Below are 17,269 nucleotides of genomic sequence, written 5' to 3'. Positions count from 1 at the left end.
CCCGGCATTATTCTAATGTGGGCTCCAGGCTGAATTCAGCCTCTGTGTCACCATCCCGTGGCCTGAGCTTTAAATGAATTTGTTTTGTAATAGGGAAGGGGGGGACATATTTTTGACACATTTGGGTTAGTTGTATCCAGTGCTTCAGGCTGCAGGCTTGACAAAAAGGTCCTATGGAAATTACCATGAGAAAGGCACTTTTTTCACCCTTTTTTCTTTGCCCCCACTATACGGATCATCCATGCAGAACAAGATTCACCAGGGCACTTTTTTGAGAACATTTCATGAAGATTCATCAAACGCCGCAAAAGATATGGGCATATCCATAAACACTTTTCTTATGGAAACATGGTCCTAACTATGACTACCTACTGGCAATCACCGATATATATTGGGAAAAGAACCAAAGGTTACAGCAATGTTATAGTTAGGTTCAGAATTTATACACACAAAGCCATAGAAGTTCTGCAGGTAGAGTTATAGCTAGCCCAAAAACCATAACTTGTGCCTTAAGGCAACTATAGCTCGCACCCCTACCAAGCACAGTTTTCTCATCAATAATGTTACTGCAAAGGTTGCAGTGATATTGTTGACTGTTGCATAGAATATGCTATCAGTGAGGGAATAATTGGGGTGATTAGCAGTGCATGGTGAGAACACGAGGCCCTGCGGCCTACTCCCTGCATGCAGTCAACAACATGGCAAGGCCCTGCGGTCAACCCCCTGCATGCAGCCAACCCCTTGCAGCCAGGTTTTGTGGCCAACCCCCTAAAGCCAGCTATCCCAGGAGAGGGCAGGTAACCCACCTCCCCGGACCAATTTCTGAGTCATGCAATCTCATCCCTCGGGGCCTAGCCATATTTAGAAGGGGGGCACATGGCCCCCTCTCTATGTTTTATTTTGGCCACAGGGACCCCATTTCCTGGGGCCCAGTCTTATCTTATTGTAAATGAGAAGGGAGGGAGCCGCCCCCCGCTCAGGCTGATTGCTGGCCCCGCGGACCCCATCACTTGGGGACTAGGCATATTTATAAGGGGGAGTGTTGCACACAAACCCGGTTCCCAGACGAATATTGGCCCTGGGTATCCCATCCCACAGGGCCAAATATTTCATTATTTCGGGAGAGGGGCTGTGCTCCCTTGCCGATTCTGGCCAAAGGACCCCATATCCCAAGGCTGAGTCATTTTTTAAAGAGAGAGGGGGGCATGTATCCCCCCTCCCTGGTCTAATATTGTCCCTAGGGGAACCCATTGTTGGGGCTAAGCGAGTAAGTGATGGGTACCCTGGAGCCCACCCAGGGCTCCCACTTCCTATTTGTTGAGAGCTGTGGAGGGAGTCCCTATGCTCCCCCGCCAGCCCCACAGTTTGCCCTATGCGGGCATAGTAGATCACTTAATCATGGTGGTTTGATCTTCTTGCACCAGGACCACGCTGCTGAACATTCCCAAGACTCCGTCACTGTAGTGACAGGAAATAGAGCTGCACTCTTCTTGCAGGTGCCAATATGTAATTGTATATTGCACTGGACGCAATTAAATCCTACGCATTTCGGTCGTCATTGCACCTTAATCACAAGGATGAATGAGTCCTTCTTTTCTTTCTGTGACCATTACATTGTGATGATTTGTTAATTATCCATTCAGTTGTTGTTCAGAGCAATGCATCCTGGCCCCGGTAGTTCTTCAGTTTCCATCTCTCGCTCCAATGGGTACTTTTCAAATTTGATTTGTGATAGCATGCCTTTGCACACAGGTCACTCTTATTACCCAGACTCCGTCACTGCAGTGACAAAAAATAGAGCTGCACTCTCGTCACAGGTGCCAATATTTAACTTTAGAGTAAACAGAAAGCAATTAAACCCTGTTTTGATCCTCATTGGACCTTGATCATTGGTTTGAATGAGTTCTTTTATTCTTTCTGTGGCCATTTAACGGTGATGATTTGTTAATTAGTCCATTGTGCAATAACCAATCTCCAAGCTGTTGTAGAAGCGTAAAAAAGGTTATTAATTAGGAAAAGTTTGTAAACATATTAATGAACTTTATTAAACTTAACAGTTATTCCTACTCTAACACCTAACCTGTACAGTTTCATTCTCCCCGCTCCATTCTCAACTCACCACCTGACCATTTCATTTGCTTAACTACTCCCCCTTACACTAGCTGACCTCATTCCACACACCCAATCTCTCCTTCACTTGCCCTCCAAACATCCTCCCTTGATGTTCCTTCCGTTGCTCATTGAATCCCACATACTGCCATCAGTCGCCCTTGCACCCTTCCACCCGATGGATGGATCTGCCCGTATGTAACTCACCACCCCTCCAAAGTACCACCAACTGGAAAACCCCCAGAGGACAGATACCTGCCGCACCTGAAAAAAATACGTGCACCTCTCACCTCTCAGCAATTAGACCTGTGGCACCAAATTAACTCATCCCACATTGCCCTCACTGCATCATGCAATTCCATCATGTAATACTCATTCCCCAATATTGGAAGGTGCACTCCGTCAACCCTGAAAAGACATGGTTCCTCCTCTTTAATACCCACATGAGCAATCACTATGATATCACATGCCTGACAGAAAACCTTAATGGCCCTGGTCAACTTCCTTTGAGCCTTATCAATTGGAGCATATTTTATGGCATCACAAACCCAGTCCAAATGACACATGTTCCCAAGAAATTCCTTTTGATCACCTCCAGATACCTCTGCGTATGATGTAGCAATGTCAGTCCAGACAGCCGCACTAAGTTGTTTTTTCCCCCGAGATGGATTAAGAGCATGTCCAGGCAACCCCTCTGTGGAACCCACTTTGTCAGCCATGGTAGCAGCGCACCCCAATGCATGCCCCTTTTAACCCACAAAATAACCTCAAAGTGGCTGCTTCTCAAGCCCAGGTTACGTCCATACACTTGTTGATCCGAGTAATTTGCTGCCCAGTGCACAAGGAAATATCCCACAATCCAGGTCTTGGTTCCCTGCCCGCTCTCACACCCTGCAGTAGAAAAGAGAAACAATGATATTGTGAATCAAACCACTGCCTCCCCTCTTTCTAGCATACTACTCTTTTTTTTATTTATTTTTTAAAAATTTATTGAGCAGAGCATTAGGAATAATGCAATAGAAAAATGTTTAGGGAATTTAAAAACCGCATTTGATCAAAACATACAAATCCTAGATAAACCATACTATGAAAATGTCAGTAAATGCAAAGAAGCAAATAGCAATCAACATATGACAGAATCCCCGTTTTTCAGCAAAGAAATTTAAAAACAACATTTGATCAGCATCTACCGATCATACAATTAAACCAGTGCAGAAAAGTAGAGAATACGTGCAAAAGAAGAGACTTGCAGCCATAATCTGACAAAAAGCCAGTTTCCCAAATGCACTTAAATTAATATCCCTACTTTTTGCGGATACAGAATTCTAGCTTTCTAACGTGCTGAAGTTTTAAAGTGCTACAGTCGCCGGGGCTTCCATACCATCATAATTTCTAGATTGACTAAGTATTTCCAAGTCGCAGTGAACTTTTTTATAGCCCCCACCAGCCTTGCAGATGTTTCTTCAAACATTGTGGTTCGCTTCATCTTATTTAGCTATCTCGCATATGAAGGTGCTTCTGTCGACCTCCAATTTTGAGGAATTAAGGAGCATGCAACAAGGGAAGAAATAGTTAGAAAGTCTCCTCCTATTTTGTCAAATTTATCCCAGATCTCGTTATACTAAAAAGGGCGACCTTCGTCACTGGATCTATCGGCTTCTGGATTGCCCGGCTTATTGTTGAAAAAATCTTTCTCCAGAATGTCCCTAGCCTTGGACAAGTGAAGAATATATCTAACCAAGCCCCTTCCCCTTCTGCCTGGCAATGAAATCATCTATTCTCCACTTCGGGATATTTCTTGTTGAGGGCTTTGGGAGTATAGTATGCCATTCACTGGGACTATTCAATCAATTAATCATTCAGGACACTTGTTAAGCGCGCTACATACCCGTGAGGGTCTCAACGCACTGGGGAGGGGATGGGGGCGGAGGGGGGGAGGTGTGCTGCTACTGATGGAAGAGCCAGGTCTTGAGAAGTCGTCTGAAGGCCAGGAGGTCTTGGGTCTGCCGGAGGTTGGTGGGGAGGGTGTTCCAGGTCTTGGCGGCAAGGTGGGAGAAGGATCTGCCATTGGCGGGTTTTCTTCGGATGCGCGGCACTGTGGCGAGGGCAAGGGCGGCGGAGCGGAGCTTGCGGGTAGGGGCGTAGAAGCTGAATCATTTGTTGAGGTACGCTGGGCCGGCGTTGTGGAGGGCCTTGTGTGCGTGGATGAGGAGCTTGAAGGTTATCCTCTTGTTAATGGGGAGCCAGTGTAGGTCTCTCAGGTGGGGTGTGATGTGGCTGCGGCGGGGGATGTCGATGATCAGTCGTGCCGAGGCGTTCTGGATGCATTGCAGCCGTCTCAGGAGCTTGTTTGACGTTCCTGCGTAGAGGGCATTTCCGTAGTCCAGCCTACTGGAGAAGAGAGCCTGGATTACTGTTCTTCTTGTTTCGGTGGGGATCCACTTGAAGATTCTGCAGAGCATACTTAGGGTGTTGAAGCAGGATGAGGAGACGGCATTGACCTGTTTAGTCATGGAGAGGGTGGAGTCGAGGATGACCCCCAGGTTGCGTGCATGGTCAGTTGGTGTTGGGGGTGTTCCCAGCGATGTGGGCCACCAGGAGTCGTCCCAGGCTGAAGGGGTGGAGCCGAGGATGAGGACCTCCGTCTTGTCCGAGATCAGCTTCAGTCGGCTGTTCCTCATCCATTCGGCGACGGGCTTCATTCATCATGGAGGTTGGTTTTGGCGGTTTGAGGGTCTTTGGTGAGGGAGATGATCAGCTGGGTATCGTCGGCGTAGGAGATGATGTTGAGATTGTGCTGATGGGCAACGTAGGCAAGGGTTGCCATGTATATGTTCAACAGTGTTGGGCTGAGGGAGGAGCCCTGGGGTACGCCACAGATGATCTCGGTGGTGGTGGAGCTGAAGGGGGAGAAGAGGACGCTCAGTGTTCTGCTGGAGAGGAAGGATGTGGTCCAGTTCAGGGAATTCTCTTAGATCCCGACGTCGTGTAGGTCTGTTAGTTGTGTCTAGTGGCAGACCGTGTCGAAGGCGGCTGACAGGTCGAGGAGTATGAGGGCTGCTGTTTCTCCGTTGTCGATCAGGGTCATGATGTCGTCGGTGGCGGCGATGAGGGCGGTTTCGGTGCAGTGGTTGCTGAGGAAACCGGACTGGGATGGGTCCAGGATGTTGTTGTCCTCGAGCTAGCGGGTCAGTTGCTTGTTGATGATTTTCTCGGTGACCTTTTCCGGGAACGGGAGCAGGGAGATGGGGCGGAAGTTCTTGAGGTCCTTGGGGTCCGCCTTGGGTTTCTTGAGTAAGGCGTTGATATTGGCATGCTTCCTGCTCTCTGGGAACCTTGCTGTCTCGAAGGAGGTGTTGATGCCTTTCTGGAGGTGGAGTTCAATGATTTTGCTGGCTTTGTTGAAGACGTGGTGTGGGCATGGGTCAGAAGGGGATCCAGAGTGGACGGAGTTCATGATTTTGATGGTGTCGTCGTCGTTGACGTTGGACCATGCGATCAGGCAGCAGGTGATTGCGGCGGTGGGGGTCTCGGAGATTGGCGGGGCGGTCGTGATGTTGAAGCTGTCGTGGATGCCTGCGATCTTGCGGTGGAAGTTGGTGGCCAGTGAGTGGCACAGGTCTTGCGAAGGGGGGATGTTGTTGGTGTTGGAGTTGGGGTTGGCGAGTTCCTTCATGATGTTGAAGAGCTCTTTGCTGTTATGTGCGTTGTTATCCAGGCGGTCCTTGAATGCGGTCCTCTTGGCGGTTCTCATGAGTTGATGGTGTCTGCGGGTGGCGTTCTTGTGAGCCGTTTGGCTGTCTGCTGATCGTTTTCAGAGCCTGTTTTTTTCCATTAGCGGGGTGAGGGTGTTAGTGCAGTCGTTCATCCACTGTCGGAGGTTGAGGGCAGTGGTGTCGGGTTCGGTGGGGTCGGCTGGTGGGCTCTGGACGAGGGCGGTAGCTAGCTGCTCTTTGGTGACTTTTCCCCAGCAGCGACGAGGCATCTGTTGGGTGTGGCGATGTGCGGTGGGCTTCCTGAAGGTAAAGTGGACGCAGCTGTGGTCGGTCCAGTGGGGTTCAGTGGTGTGGTTGAAGGAGACGTGGGGGGCTAGCAGAGAAGATGGGGTCTAGCGTGTGACCGGCGGCATGGGGGGTGTTGTCACAAGCTGTCTGAGTCCGAGGTTGGCAAGGTTGTCAATCAGGGTGGTGGAGTTGACGTCGTTGTTGTTCTCGAGGTGGAAGTTCATGTCCCCGAGGAGGATGTAATCTGTGGAGGCGAGGGCGTGGATGCTGATGAGGTCGGTGATGGAGTCGCTGAACTGTGGTCTGGGTCCAGGGAGTCTGTAGATGAGGGTTCCTCTGAGGGTGGTGTTGTGGTTGGTGTGAATCTGGAAGTACAGGTGGTCGGCGGTGCTGAGGGTGTCGTCGGTGCTGGTTGAGACGCTGAGGGTGTTCTTGTGGACGATGGCAATGCCACCTCCTATTTCGTTGGTGTGGTCTCTGCGGGCAATCTTGTAGCCTTCTGGGATGGCTATGGCGATATCAGGTGCTGAGGTGGGGGTCAGCCAGGTCTCCGTCAGGAAGGCAACGTCTGGGGCAGTTGAGTCAAAGAGTCCCAGATTTTGACGGCGCGTTTGCGGGCGGAGTGAGTGTTGAGGAGGATGCACCTCAGGTGGTTGGGTTTGTTGGTTGGTGGTTTCGCGGGTTGGATACTGGTGAAGCTGCAGTTCTGACAGGTGAAGGCCCCTTGGGTGCGCTTCGGGGTGGCCCTGTAGCAGGTGTGTTTTCATCCGGGGTTGAGTGTGTGGAGGGTGCTGGCATCGTAGTGTAGTCGGGTGTCGTGGTGTCTTCAGGTTCCAGGGGTTATGGCAATGGGCGCAGTCCAGGAACGGACGGGCTCACACTGGCTTGCCTTAGGGGTGACTTTGGTGTGCCAGCGGCGCGGCCGCTCAGCGGCCGCCATATAAGGGGATGTGGGAGGGAGGAGCAACTGGGAGGTGGAAGTGGGGTGGCGAATGGGAGAGCGGGGGGGCGGGGCCGCTGGGAGGTAGCGGCGGGAAGGGACGGGAAGGTGAGATACAGAAGGCAAAAGGGGGCAGGGACAGGGGAGCTATACAGTCAACAATGCAGGGCAACAGAGATCAGTAAACAGTGATGAAAATCAAAAGGCACAAAATGACAAAACAAGGAAAAAAGTCACAGTACAACTTTACCAGAGGAGGGGGGTAGCGGCAAACTCATGAGAAGGCAGCAGCTGGCTCAAGGCAGGCACACACAGGCGGAGCAGTGTGGTGTGGAAGGCGGCCTGACCTGCAAGCAGGGTCAAGGCTCGCTCCCTCTACCGTGCAGTGGCCGCCATAGAAGGGGATGTGGGAGGGAGGAGCAGCTGGGAGGTGGGAGCAGGGTGGCGAATGGGAGAGCGAGAGGGGGCGGGGCCGCAGGGAGGCAGCGGCGGGAATGGACGGGATAGAGAGATACAGAAGGCAAAAGGGGGCGGGGCAGGGGCACTATACAGTCAACAATGCAGGGCATTCGTACAAAGACTCGTGGGTGTATGGGATAAAGCGGCGCTCATATAGTCATAAACACTATTATCTTTCTCTAAATCAAATTATTTTGTTGCATTCAAAATTTGGAAGAGGACATCCTCCTTTCCTAGACTCAAAAGGATTGAGAATCCACAAAAAACTAAATTTTTGGAGCCCTCAAATACAAATAACGTCTAAATTGTATAAAATCATACACAGCAGCATTTTCTCAAAATAAACACTGGGGCTTTATGCAGTTCTTGTCTTTTAATTTCGTCACATTCCAATCCCTTCGCCGTGGTTGGTTAACCTGAGGCTTCGTCAGGGCTTAGGCTTCTCAAGACTTATTTATTCCTCGCTGTGGTCTTTTAATCTAATTGTCTTCTTTCTCTCTATTTAAATCAGGTCAGATATTGTTTTATGGTCTGTATGTAGATCAAGTTTAGTGATCAGATTTCATGCCCACCGAGGTCTTAGTTTACTACCATTGGGGATCTTTATTTCAATACTTTGTTTGCGGCTTCCAAACATTAGATTCCGGTTCCTTCTGAGGACCACAAGGTCCCGTGTAATATAAATGCATCGCTGTGATCTCGTATTTAGAGCAATGTTCGGCATCTTCCCGTGTTGTCTTGCCCATGTGCAGGCAAAACAATGCAGGGCAACAGAGATCAGTAAACAGTAAACAGTGATGAAAATCAAAAAGGCACAGTACAGTTAAGAGAAAAACGACAAAACATTGAAAAAAATCACAGTACAATTTTACCAGCGGAGGGGGGGGAGCGGCGAACTCACGAGGCGGCAGCAGCTGGCTCAAGGCAGGCACACACAGGCGGAGCTGTGCAGTGTGGGGGGCAGCCTGACCTGCAAGACAAAAGGCCATTCTTTTAAAAGTGGTAGCTCTTAAAGCCTTACTCCCTAGCAAAGATATGGCCTGTCACTCCTGGTTAGAAAAAGTACATTGAGTTTCCCGGGTTACTCTCTCTAAGAATTTCTCGACCAGTGGAGACTTGTTTTGGGTACACAAATAACTGTACCAGTTGCCCACCTTTTGCTCCAAATAGATTTTTGGCCAATTTAGTCGGGGCACCACTAGACGAATGATTGTATCTATTTAAACATATATACTATTTGTAAATATTTAAAAAAAAGGCTTACTCTGGTCGCCGCATCTATCCTGAACCTCTTACCAGGTAATTACTCTATTCTGAATTAAAAAGTGCTCCAGTTCTTCTAGACCACATTCCTTTCAAATTCTGGGATGACTAGAATGAATTTGGAGACCCAAGCTTTTACATTCGCCTAATTTCAAATAGTGAAACCCAGAAGAACCAGCTTTCCTAAAAAAGAACTGTAGTTTAAAGGAATATTCCAGAAGAGTTTTATATCTGGTCCTCTTGGGGAGTTTAGAAGTTTTTAGAAATGTTGTGATCTGTGAGCCAGATTCTTGTACCATTTTATCCAGGAAAAAATTATCTAATAAACCATTTGAAGACAATAGACAACCTGTTAAATCTAAAATAGCTGATTCGTAGTATGTACAGATCTGCAGTAATGCTAACCCACCCTGATTGAAATCAAGTTGTAGTACCATCAGTTTAACCCTGGGAGCTTTTTTTCTCCAAACGGACTCTCTAAACAAAGATTCAAGCTCTTTGAAGTAACTAATATTGATATTTATAGGTATATTTATGAACAAGAAAATAAGTAGAGGGAGTATGGGCATCCTGATAAGGGCTACCCGATCTTTCAAGGTTAGCGGCAAACACGACCAATAACCCAACAATTTCTTTAGTTTGCCCTGCGTGGCCTCGTAGTTCAATTTATATAACTGCACATATTGATTTGAGACATGAATCCCCAGATACCATATTGGATCCGACCTGAGAGCCTGATGTTTAAGATTTGCCAGAAGAAAATCTATGTCAGTATTCAAGGTTAAAATCTCATATTTATAAAGTTAATTTTATAGCCCCCGATCAATTCGAATTGACTAAATTCAATTAAGACCCGGTCCAGATTCTGGCTCTCAGGACAGAGATATAAAATAATGTCATCTGCGAACAACTTTAATTTTGACATACCCGAGATCGTGGCTTTGATTGCTATATTATCATGGATTTTATTAGCCAAGGCTTCAATGAAAAAAGTGAATAATGAAGGGGGGAGCAGGCACCTTTGACTAGTCCTCCGGTATCTATTTACTAACCATACTTGATTTGCATTAATCCCCAGCTGGGCTTGGGTCCCCTGATAGACATTCCTGAGCATTTTTGTGACCTGAAGGGGAACACCGAACCTACCGAGACCATAGAAAAGGGCTTCCCAATTGACCAGGTCGAACGTCTTTTCAGCGTCCACCATCGTAATGCATGCCGGAGTATTGTTAATACTAAAGAAGTCGAAATCCTGTACCAAAAACACTGTTTTAGATGACATCGACCTCCCGGCAATAGACCCAGACTGGTCTCAGTGGATCACTTCCTGGGCTAAGGGAGTGAAACGCTGAGCCAACATTTTCATTACAATTTTATAGTCAGCATTGAAAAGGCTGATTGGTCTGTAGGAGTTAATGTCCTTAGGATTCTTACCCTTTTTCACCAAGCTAACAATAATGGCTTTCCTGAAGACTGAGGGAACAGTGCCTCCAGTTTTTATATAATTAAAAAGGTTTGTCAAGAAGGAAGTCAGCTTCTTTACAAATGTTTTATAAAATTCTATTGGAAACCCATTGTCTCCGCATGCTTTCTCTCCTGCAATTAAATTCAGGGTTACCGTAATCTCAGCACGTGATATATATTGCGTTGCTCACTCATTACCACCACTATCGTCTGCTGGGCGACTCCAAGGCCCAAGGTACATTGCTCCCATGAGGGAGGAGCCTGCCACCACAGTGCTTTATAAAGCGTCAACATCCACTGCAGCGTGGGTCGCGCTGCTCAATTGTTGCCACCAATATTTTCTGCTGGGGGACTCCAAGCCCCAGGGTACGTTGCTCCCAGGAGGGAGCAGCCTGCCGCAGCGCTTTAAAAAGTGCCAACATCCCCAGAAGCATGGGACCAGTGGCGTCACTAAGGGGGAGGGGTGCGAATCGCACCAGGTGACACCCTCACATGGGGTGACACCATCTGCTTACGCTGTGTAACACAGCCCTGCTCGAAGGTGAGTGTGTCTTCTGTGTCTATTTAAACGTATCCTCTCAGTGTCACAGGCACGAATCATCATGCATTCATACTCATGAACACATCTCTCTTATTAAAAATGCAACACCTTTTTGACATCTTAGAAATGCATACATGAGCATATAAAATGGCAGAATGATGCACCATTTGTTATCTGCGTGCAAGGGAAGGTGCACAGAATGAGTAAGAAATATTAGTTTGGAAAAATGTAATACAGCGCAACAGTGCATGGATTTTATTCGGCAAAAAAGTGCACTCTCTCTGCTAAATAAATGCTTCATAAGTGCCACAACCCACTGAAGCCTGACCTCATAAGCAAAGCGGAGCGCAGAACCAACGCTCACTTTCATGTCGGTGTGTTGGCTAACTAAGGATTAGTGTAGGACGCATTCTGTAAGTCCGATTTATTATCTTATATACAAGAAAAAGTCCCCAAAATAACTGCCATGGCCCATGTTGACGAAAAAGTTTTTAATATATGAAAGTTGAGGGTGCAAATATATTTTGCGCGTCAGGCAAAGTGATGTTTGTTTTTAACATTCACTCCACTGCCAATGAGTCAAGACTGGCAACTTGTAAGGGAAATCTTGTCCGTTCTGCCTGTTGGAACAAGGCAGCAGTTTCATATTGTTTTATTTACTGCCACTGAATAGATGCAAAGCACATTTAATTAGTTTATTTCAGTCACTTTGTTAAGAGCCGAGAACTGGGAGGGGGAACCATGGGGGGGAGGGGGTGGAGAAGGCGACGAGGAAAGTGTTAAAAGAGCTGCAGGCGGGGGAGGGAGTTGCAGGCGGAGGGGGAGGGATGGTGCAGGCAGAGAGGGAGATGGTGCAGGCGGAGGGGAGATGGTGCAGGCAGAGGGTGAGATGGTGCAGGCAGAGGGGAAATGGTGCAGGCAGAGGGGGTAGATGGTGCAGGCAGAGGGAGGGATGGTGTAGGCAGAGGGTGAGATGGTGCAGGCAGAGGTAGAGATGGTGCAGGCGGAGGAGAGATGGTGCAGGCAGAGGGAGAGATGGTGCAGGCAGAGGGGGAGATGGTGCAGGCAGAGGGGGTAGATGGTGCAGGCAGAGGGAGGGATAGTGTAGGCAGAGGGTGAGATGGTTCAGGCAGAGGGAGAGATGGTGCAGGCAGAGGGGGAGATGGTCCAGGCAGAAGGGAGATGGTGCAGGCAGAGGGGAGAGATGGTGCAGGCAGAGGGGAGATGATGCGGACAGAGGGAGAGATGGTGCAGGCAGGGAGGAATGGTGCAGGCAGAGGGAGAGATGGGGCAGGCAGAGGGAGAGATGGCACAGGCGGAGGCAGAGATGGTGGAGGCAGCGGGAGAGATGGTGCAGGCAGAGGGGGAGATGGTGCAGGCAGAAGGGAGATGGTGCAGGCAGAGGGGAGAGATGGTGCAGGCGGAGCGGAGATGATGCGGACAGAGGGAGAGATGGTGCAGGCAGGGGGTGAGATGGTGCAGGCGGAGGGGAGATGGTGCAGACAGAGGGTGAGATGGTCCATCCGGTAAGTTGTGAGGGGGTGACACCATGAGTTACCAGCACCGGGTGACACCAACCCTAGTGACGCCACTGCATGGGACCCCCTGCTAACTTGTTGCCACCACTATCATCTGCTGGGGGACTCAAAGCCCAAGGGTTTGTTGCTCCCAGGAGGGAGGAGCCTGTGGTTTCCGTGCTTTAAAAAGTGTCAACATCCACTGCAGCGTGGGACGTGTGTGGGCCGCGCCCGGGTGAAGCCCGGGCCAAGGATGGGCCTGTCATTGCCCATAATTGCCAGGACGAGGCAGGGCAGGGCCACCCCTTTTTATCTCACCACTGGACTGTATTACTGTTCGTCATAGCCTCCCAGCAACCCGATAAGGTAGTGTGCTAACTTGTGTCACGCTTGAGGAGATTCTGTGTAGAGTGAAAGACGTTGTACAAGAACTAATCCACTTGAACTGTTTGTCCCAATTGTAGGACCTACTAACCCACCATTGCAACTAGCAAACACAGACTCCATAATCAATTGGGCAAACACCATTTTTGTGGGCAACCATCTGCAAACAGTTGTAATAATCTCAACTAGGTTAAATTATGTACAAAAGGAAAGTCATGGAGGGAACGGGGTAGGAATTAGTAGCAACAGCAGGGCAGGCAACTGGAAAAAGGCAAGGAAATCCCACAAACACGCAGCTAGCAATTGTGTGCTTGATAGAACAGACACCCTCATCAGTGAATGCAAGGGTATCATAGCTGCGGAACCAACAGGGTCCCACAATGATGGCGAGTTCCCTTCCAACCCCACTAGCCCCCCGCCCAACTTCCATTTCAAAAAGTTACACAGGCATTCTTGAAAGGGGATTTTTGACCACAGCAATACCACACTAGAGGTACAGGCAGCAGGACAAGCGAGGGACTTTTATCCCCCCCGAATCCTCCACCTGTAATGATGAGTGTCTACTTGGTCCCTCCATCCATTGTACAAACAGATTTGCACCACTGGCAGTCACGCCCGACAATGCCACAAACTAAATGCCCAGCCATCTTGCACACCGCAAATGGAGCGTAATGTAGAACAAATATTTGCACCACAAGACACTCCCCAGCTTATTCATACCCTCAGGTCTGAGATAGTAACCATGTGATATATGATTAAAGAACTTACAGCCCTGGTTAAATCTCTACTCCCCAGGGCCGCACTTGAACAACAGTATGCGAGCCATTTACCCTCTCATGGCCAACTACTCCATTTGGTGACCAGGTTGTCTCCCAACGAAATGGGCATATCAGGCTGTGGTGCCCCTCTACCCTTGATACCTCCTCCAAATTACATCCCCCAAGCTTCGAAGACTGACAATCTACATAACTCAAAGGCCAATACACTTAAAGATCATCACAATCCAGATGCCCCCTGGGCCGCCACAGACCATGCTGGACCGTCTAGCTTATTATCGACAATGCGCCCTCCCGTGAATTCTCACCAGCAGAGCTATTATCCACGCACTCCCCCTCTGCTGCATTGCCCAAAAATGTTTATGGTTAATATCCCTGGGCAAGGCCCAAAGAATGTCCCCAAAAGTGATAAGAGCCATACACTTGATTCTCCACGTCAGGGGCTGTCGCTCAGTGACATGCGAGGACATCATTAGGGCCCAAATATGTTTGTCCGCCGCACAACCCCATGATTGCATTGAACTCACCATGTCCACTGCCGATTTGGCAGAGAATCTTTCTGCACTAGAGTACCGAACGTGCCCCCTGGCACCTCACCTATACAGTTCAGATGGTTCCAAATAATCACTGGGGGTGGGACACCTGCTACCCCAATGGGTGGGGCATCCTTGGAAGCCATTGACTGACTACAATATGAATTCCAACTGCACAAGGAACAAAGCACCACTCCCCTAAACACCAAGTGTAGCCCTCATGACATATTACCCCTCCACCAAATATGAACCATCGATAGATAACCCGGGGATTAAGGGCCCAAGCAATCCCTTTGACACCACTCAGAGGACCCAGGCGGCAGGACCTTGCTTTCCCCCAGATTCCATTGTAACGTCTTTACCCCTAGTGCTGTTCAGGAAACAAACATTGTGCAACAATCTTAACTTGGCCCTATCCCCAAACCCCCATCAGCTGAAGATTACATCATGGAACGTGGCAGGGCTAAAAAACAAACTGCTACTCTCCCAAGGCTATGTTTTATTTCTGCTCACCAGCCACCACTATGGGGAGAGGGCGCCCTTCAGGGGGACTGATTATTTGTGTGAATATTACCCTGGGCTGCCAAATCATCATAACAACAACAAAATACCAGAGGGTCTCAAGAGGAAACAATGAAAATAGTATGTGTGAAACAACTTTCAACAGACAAAACTACAATGAACCTAAGACAAAAAGGTTTCTATGACAGCCTAGTGGATGGCCAAAGATACCCATCAGTCACCACTCGGAACCGCCCTTCATCATTTGGGTTTCTTCCATCGCCATCTACTCAGGCAGGTTATTCTCAAAAAGGAAAAAATCAAGATGTAAATTGATTTCTTCAGTTGAGAGAACCGGTAGTATGGTGTACCACTCCTTAAATTAAATGAGTGGAAAAGTGTAGGGCAACTGATGCAGTGCAGTGATAAAGGTGAATAAATAATAATACAAAAAAAACAAAAAGTGTGTTAAAATTTGGATGAGGGAGTACAGAACAAACTTTATTCAGGTGATACTCACTTCACCAAAGTTAAAAGAGTTTTCATGAGGACAGTTTGGAAATATATACTGCCTATAGATGGAACCAGGTCTTCCTGGTTTTTTTAACACACTTTTTGGTAACCTGCCTGGGTAGATGGCGATGGAAGAAACCCAAATGATGAAGGGCGGTTCCGAGTGGTGACTGATGGGTATCTTTGACCACCCACTAGGCTGTCATCGAAACCTTTTTGTCTTAGGTTCATTGTAGTTTTGTCTGTTGAAAGTTGTTTCACACATACTATTTTCATTGTTTCCTCTTGAGACCCTCTGGTATTTTGTTGTTGTTATGTTAGTATTGGGGTTATACACAGAGCTTGGTCTATAAATATTCCCCCGGGTCCTACCTTATCGTTATGTTGTTGTTGCTGCCAAATCATCATGCAGCCAATACTGAACCCCGATATTGTGAGGCTCACCATCAAGGGACCCAGGGTAGGGGACATTTTAGACTTGTTTAATGTCTACATCAGAGGGAAAAAGGGGGGAAATGCATTGCCCACTGTCACAATACTAGAACACGCTCTATCTAGCTGCTCGCCTCATGCAAGAACTGTGGTTGCAAGAGATTTTAACTGTACCTTTGAGCCTCTGAGCTCAGAGGACATGCTGGGGCTTGAGGGAGACAATAGAAAATGGGCTGTCCCCCCACTCAACATATCCCCTGTTAAAAGATTGCCCCTCCTAGCAATCCAACTCAATGTGTTTACCATGGAGTTAGGCCTAAGGGCAGGCAACGGTAGAACTCCTTCGGACACCCAGGGGGCAAATATCTACTATAGAGTTAGCTGCCCTTCATGCATTGATTACATCTTAATTGATGTAAGACTTTGGGGTAAAATTATTGACATGTTTGTGGGCAACACCATCAACAGTGACTACAAACCCCTCTGTATGACCATAAAGACCCCGTGGGATGTACCATGCTGCTCCAGACCATCCGGGTTTCAACCTCTATCACTGAGACGCTCCATTCAACTGCAAAAGGTACTTGAAGTGGCATAAGGTTTGCTTGCAAGATTCTAAAATAGAGGGCATCCGGGAAGTCCTGTCCAAGAACACACTAGAGCTTCAGGCCACAGTTGCAAATACAGGCGGCCGAGCAGCAGTCTCTACCATACATCTACATACAATGGAACAGCTGAGCTCTTACTTTCAAGCACCTAGTAAGCGTAGCAAATCTGGCACGCCTCAAAAAAACAAAATATTGCAGGCTTAAAAGACAAGCCCTAGCCGTATCAATCAGAAGTAGGAACTGCCCCCTGGTTAGGATAGCAAGTAAGGACTCTAGTGCCGCCCTGCACCAAGCAAAGATCAAGTAGAATGAATCACACTGGCAGGATTTAAAGAATGCCAGCCTCGCAAAAGACACAAACAAATTTTGGACCCTAGTGAGCCGGGGCAACCGCAGGGACCTATGTACTTTTTCCAACCACATCACAAGCCAAGACTGGTCTGACCACTTTGGGAAACTGTATTCTGCTGCTGAGGACGGATGTCTGGAGGAGTCATGCGACCCCATAGACATCTCTCCAGCATGAAATGTCTTGGGTCCTTCTAATCAAAAGTGAACAAATAAAACAAAGAAGTTGAAAAGAAACAAAAAAAAACAACTAGAACATATACACGTGTTTCCCATACTCATACTTATAGGCATATAAACATATGCACATGCTTTCCATATACAAACTTAACGGCACACAAAATCTTGAAGATAACTAGGTTGCTTTCTGATCCTTTGTGGAAGAATGCTGGTATCACCACAAATGGTAGTATCATTCCCATCTTTTTGATCATTAAAAGAATGAGGGTTGAGATCACCACCATTGTCACCATTCGCTTTCTTGTAGAGGGCAACCCTCCTAAAATTCCAGTGTTCACCAATGTAAAGTGTGACACATTTGTCATGGACTGACTTTACTTTGAATGGGCCTCTAAATTTGGTTAAACCAGAACAAACACGACCAGGTTTAACCTTTACCCAATTATTAACTGCTAATCTTTCCGCACACAACTTATCACGAACTTTAGATCCATTACCACACAAATCTGTCTTAGATGTATTACTACCTAAATGTGCTAGTCCAAAGCACTCTTTCATCCAAGCTGGAACAAGTTTGGTACCAGCCAAACGACCCCTCATCAAGTCGAACGGAACTTTACTGGTGACGCCATTCACCGTAGTCCTATATGCCCAAACTAAATCGTTAACCATATTTCTCACAGATCCACCAGAAGTA

At 47.9% G+C, this 17,269-nt stretch overlaps 1 protein-coding gene across 1 annotated transcript in view; it reads right to left on the bottom strand.

Moving 5' to 3' along the window:
- Positions 1-1,865: 1,865 nt before the first annotated feature.
- The window catches only part of LOC144767621 (uncharacterized), a 111,827-nt gene continuing 96,423 nt past the window's right edge, over positions 1,866-17,269 (bottom strand). The window contains exons 6-7 of the mRNA XM_078651027.1: positions 8,385-8,482; positions 1,866-3,000 (exon numbers count right to left, since the gene is read on the bottom strand). Coding sequence (XP_078507153.1) covers positions 8,410-8,482 — 73 coding nt within the window. The 3' untranslated portion in view covers positions 1,866-3,000; positions 8,385-8,409. The remainder of the gene's footprint in view (positions 3,001-8,384; positions 8,483-17,269) is intronic.

This window comes from Lissotriton helveticus, chromosome 7 (assembly GCF_964261635.1).
Source record: "Lissotriton helveticus chromosome 7, aLisHel1.1, whole genome shotgun sequence".
NCBI lineage: Eukaryota > Metazoa > Chordata > Amphibia > Caudata > Salamandridae > Lissotriton > Lissotriton helveticus.
This window is presented reverse-complemented; position numbering and strand designations above follow the sequence as displayed.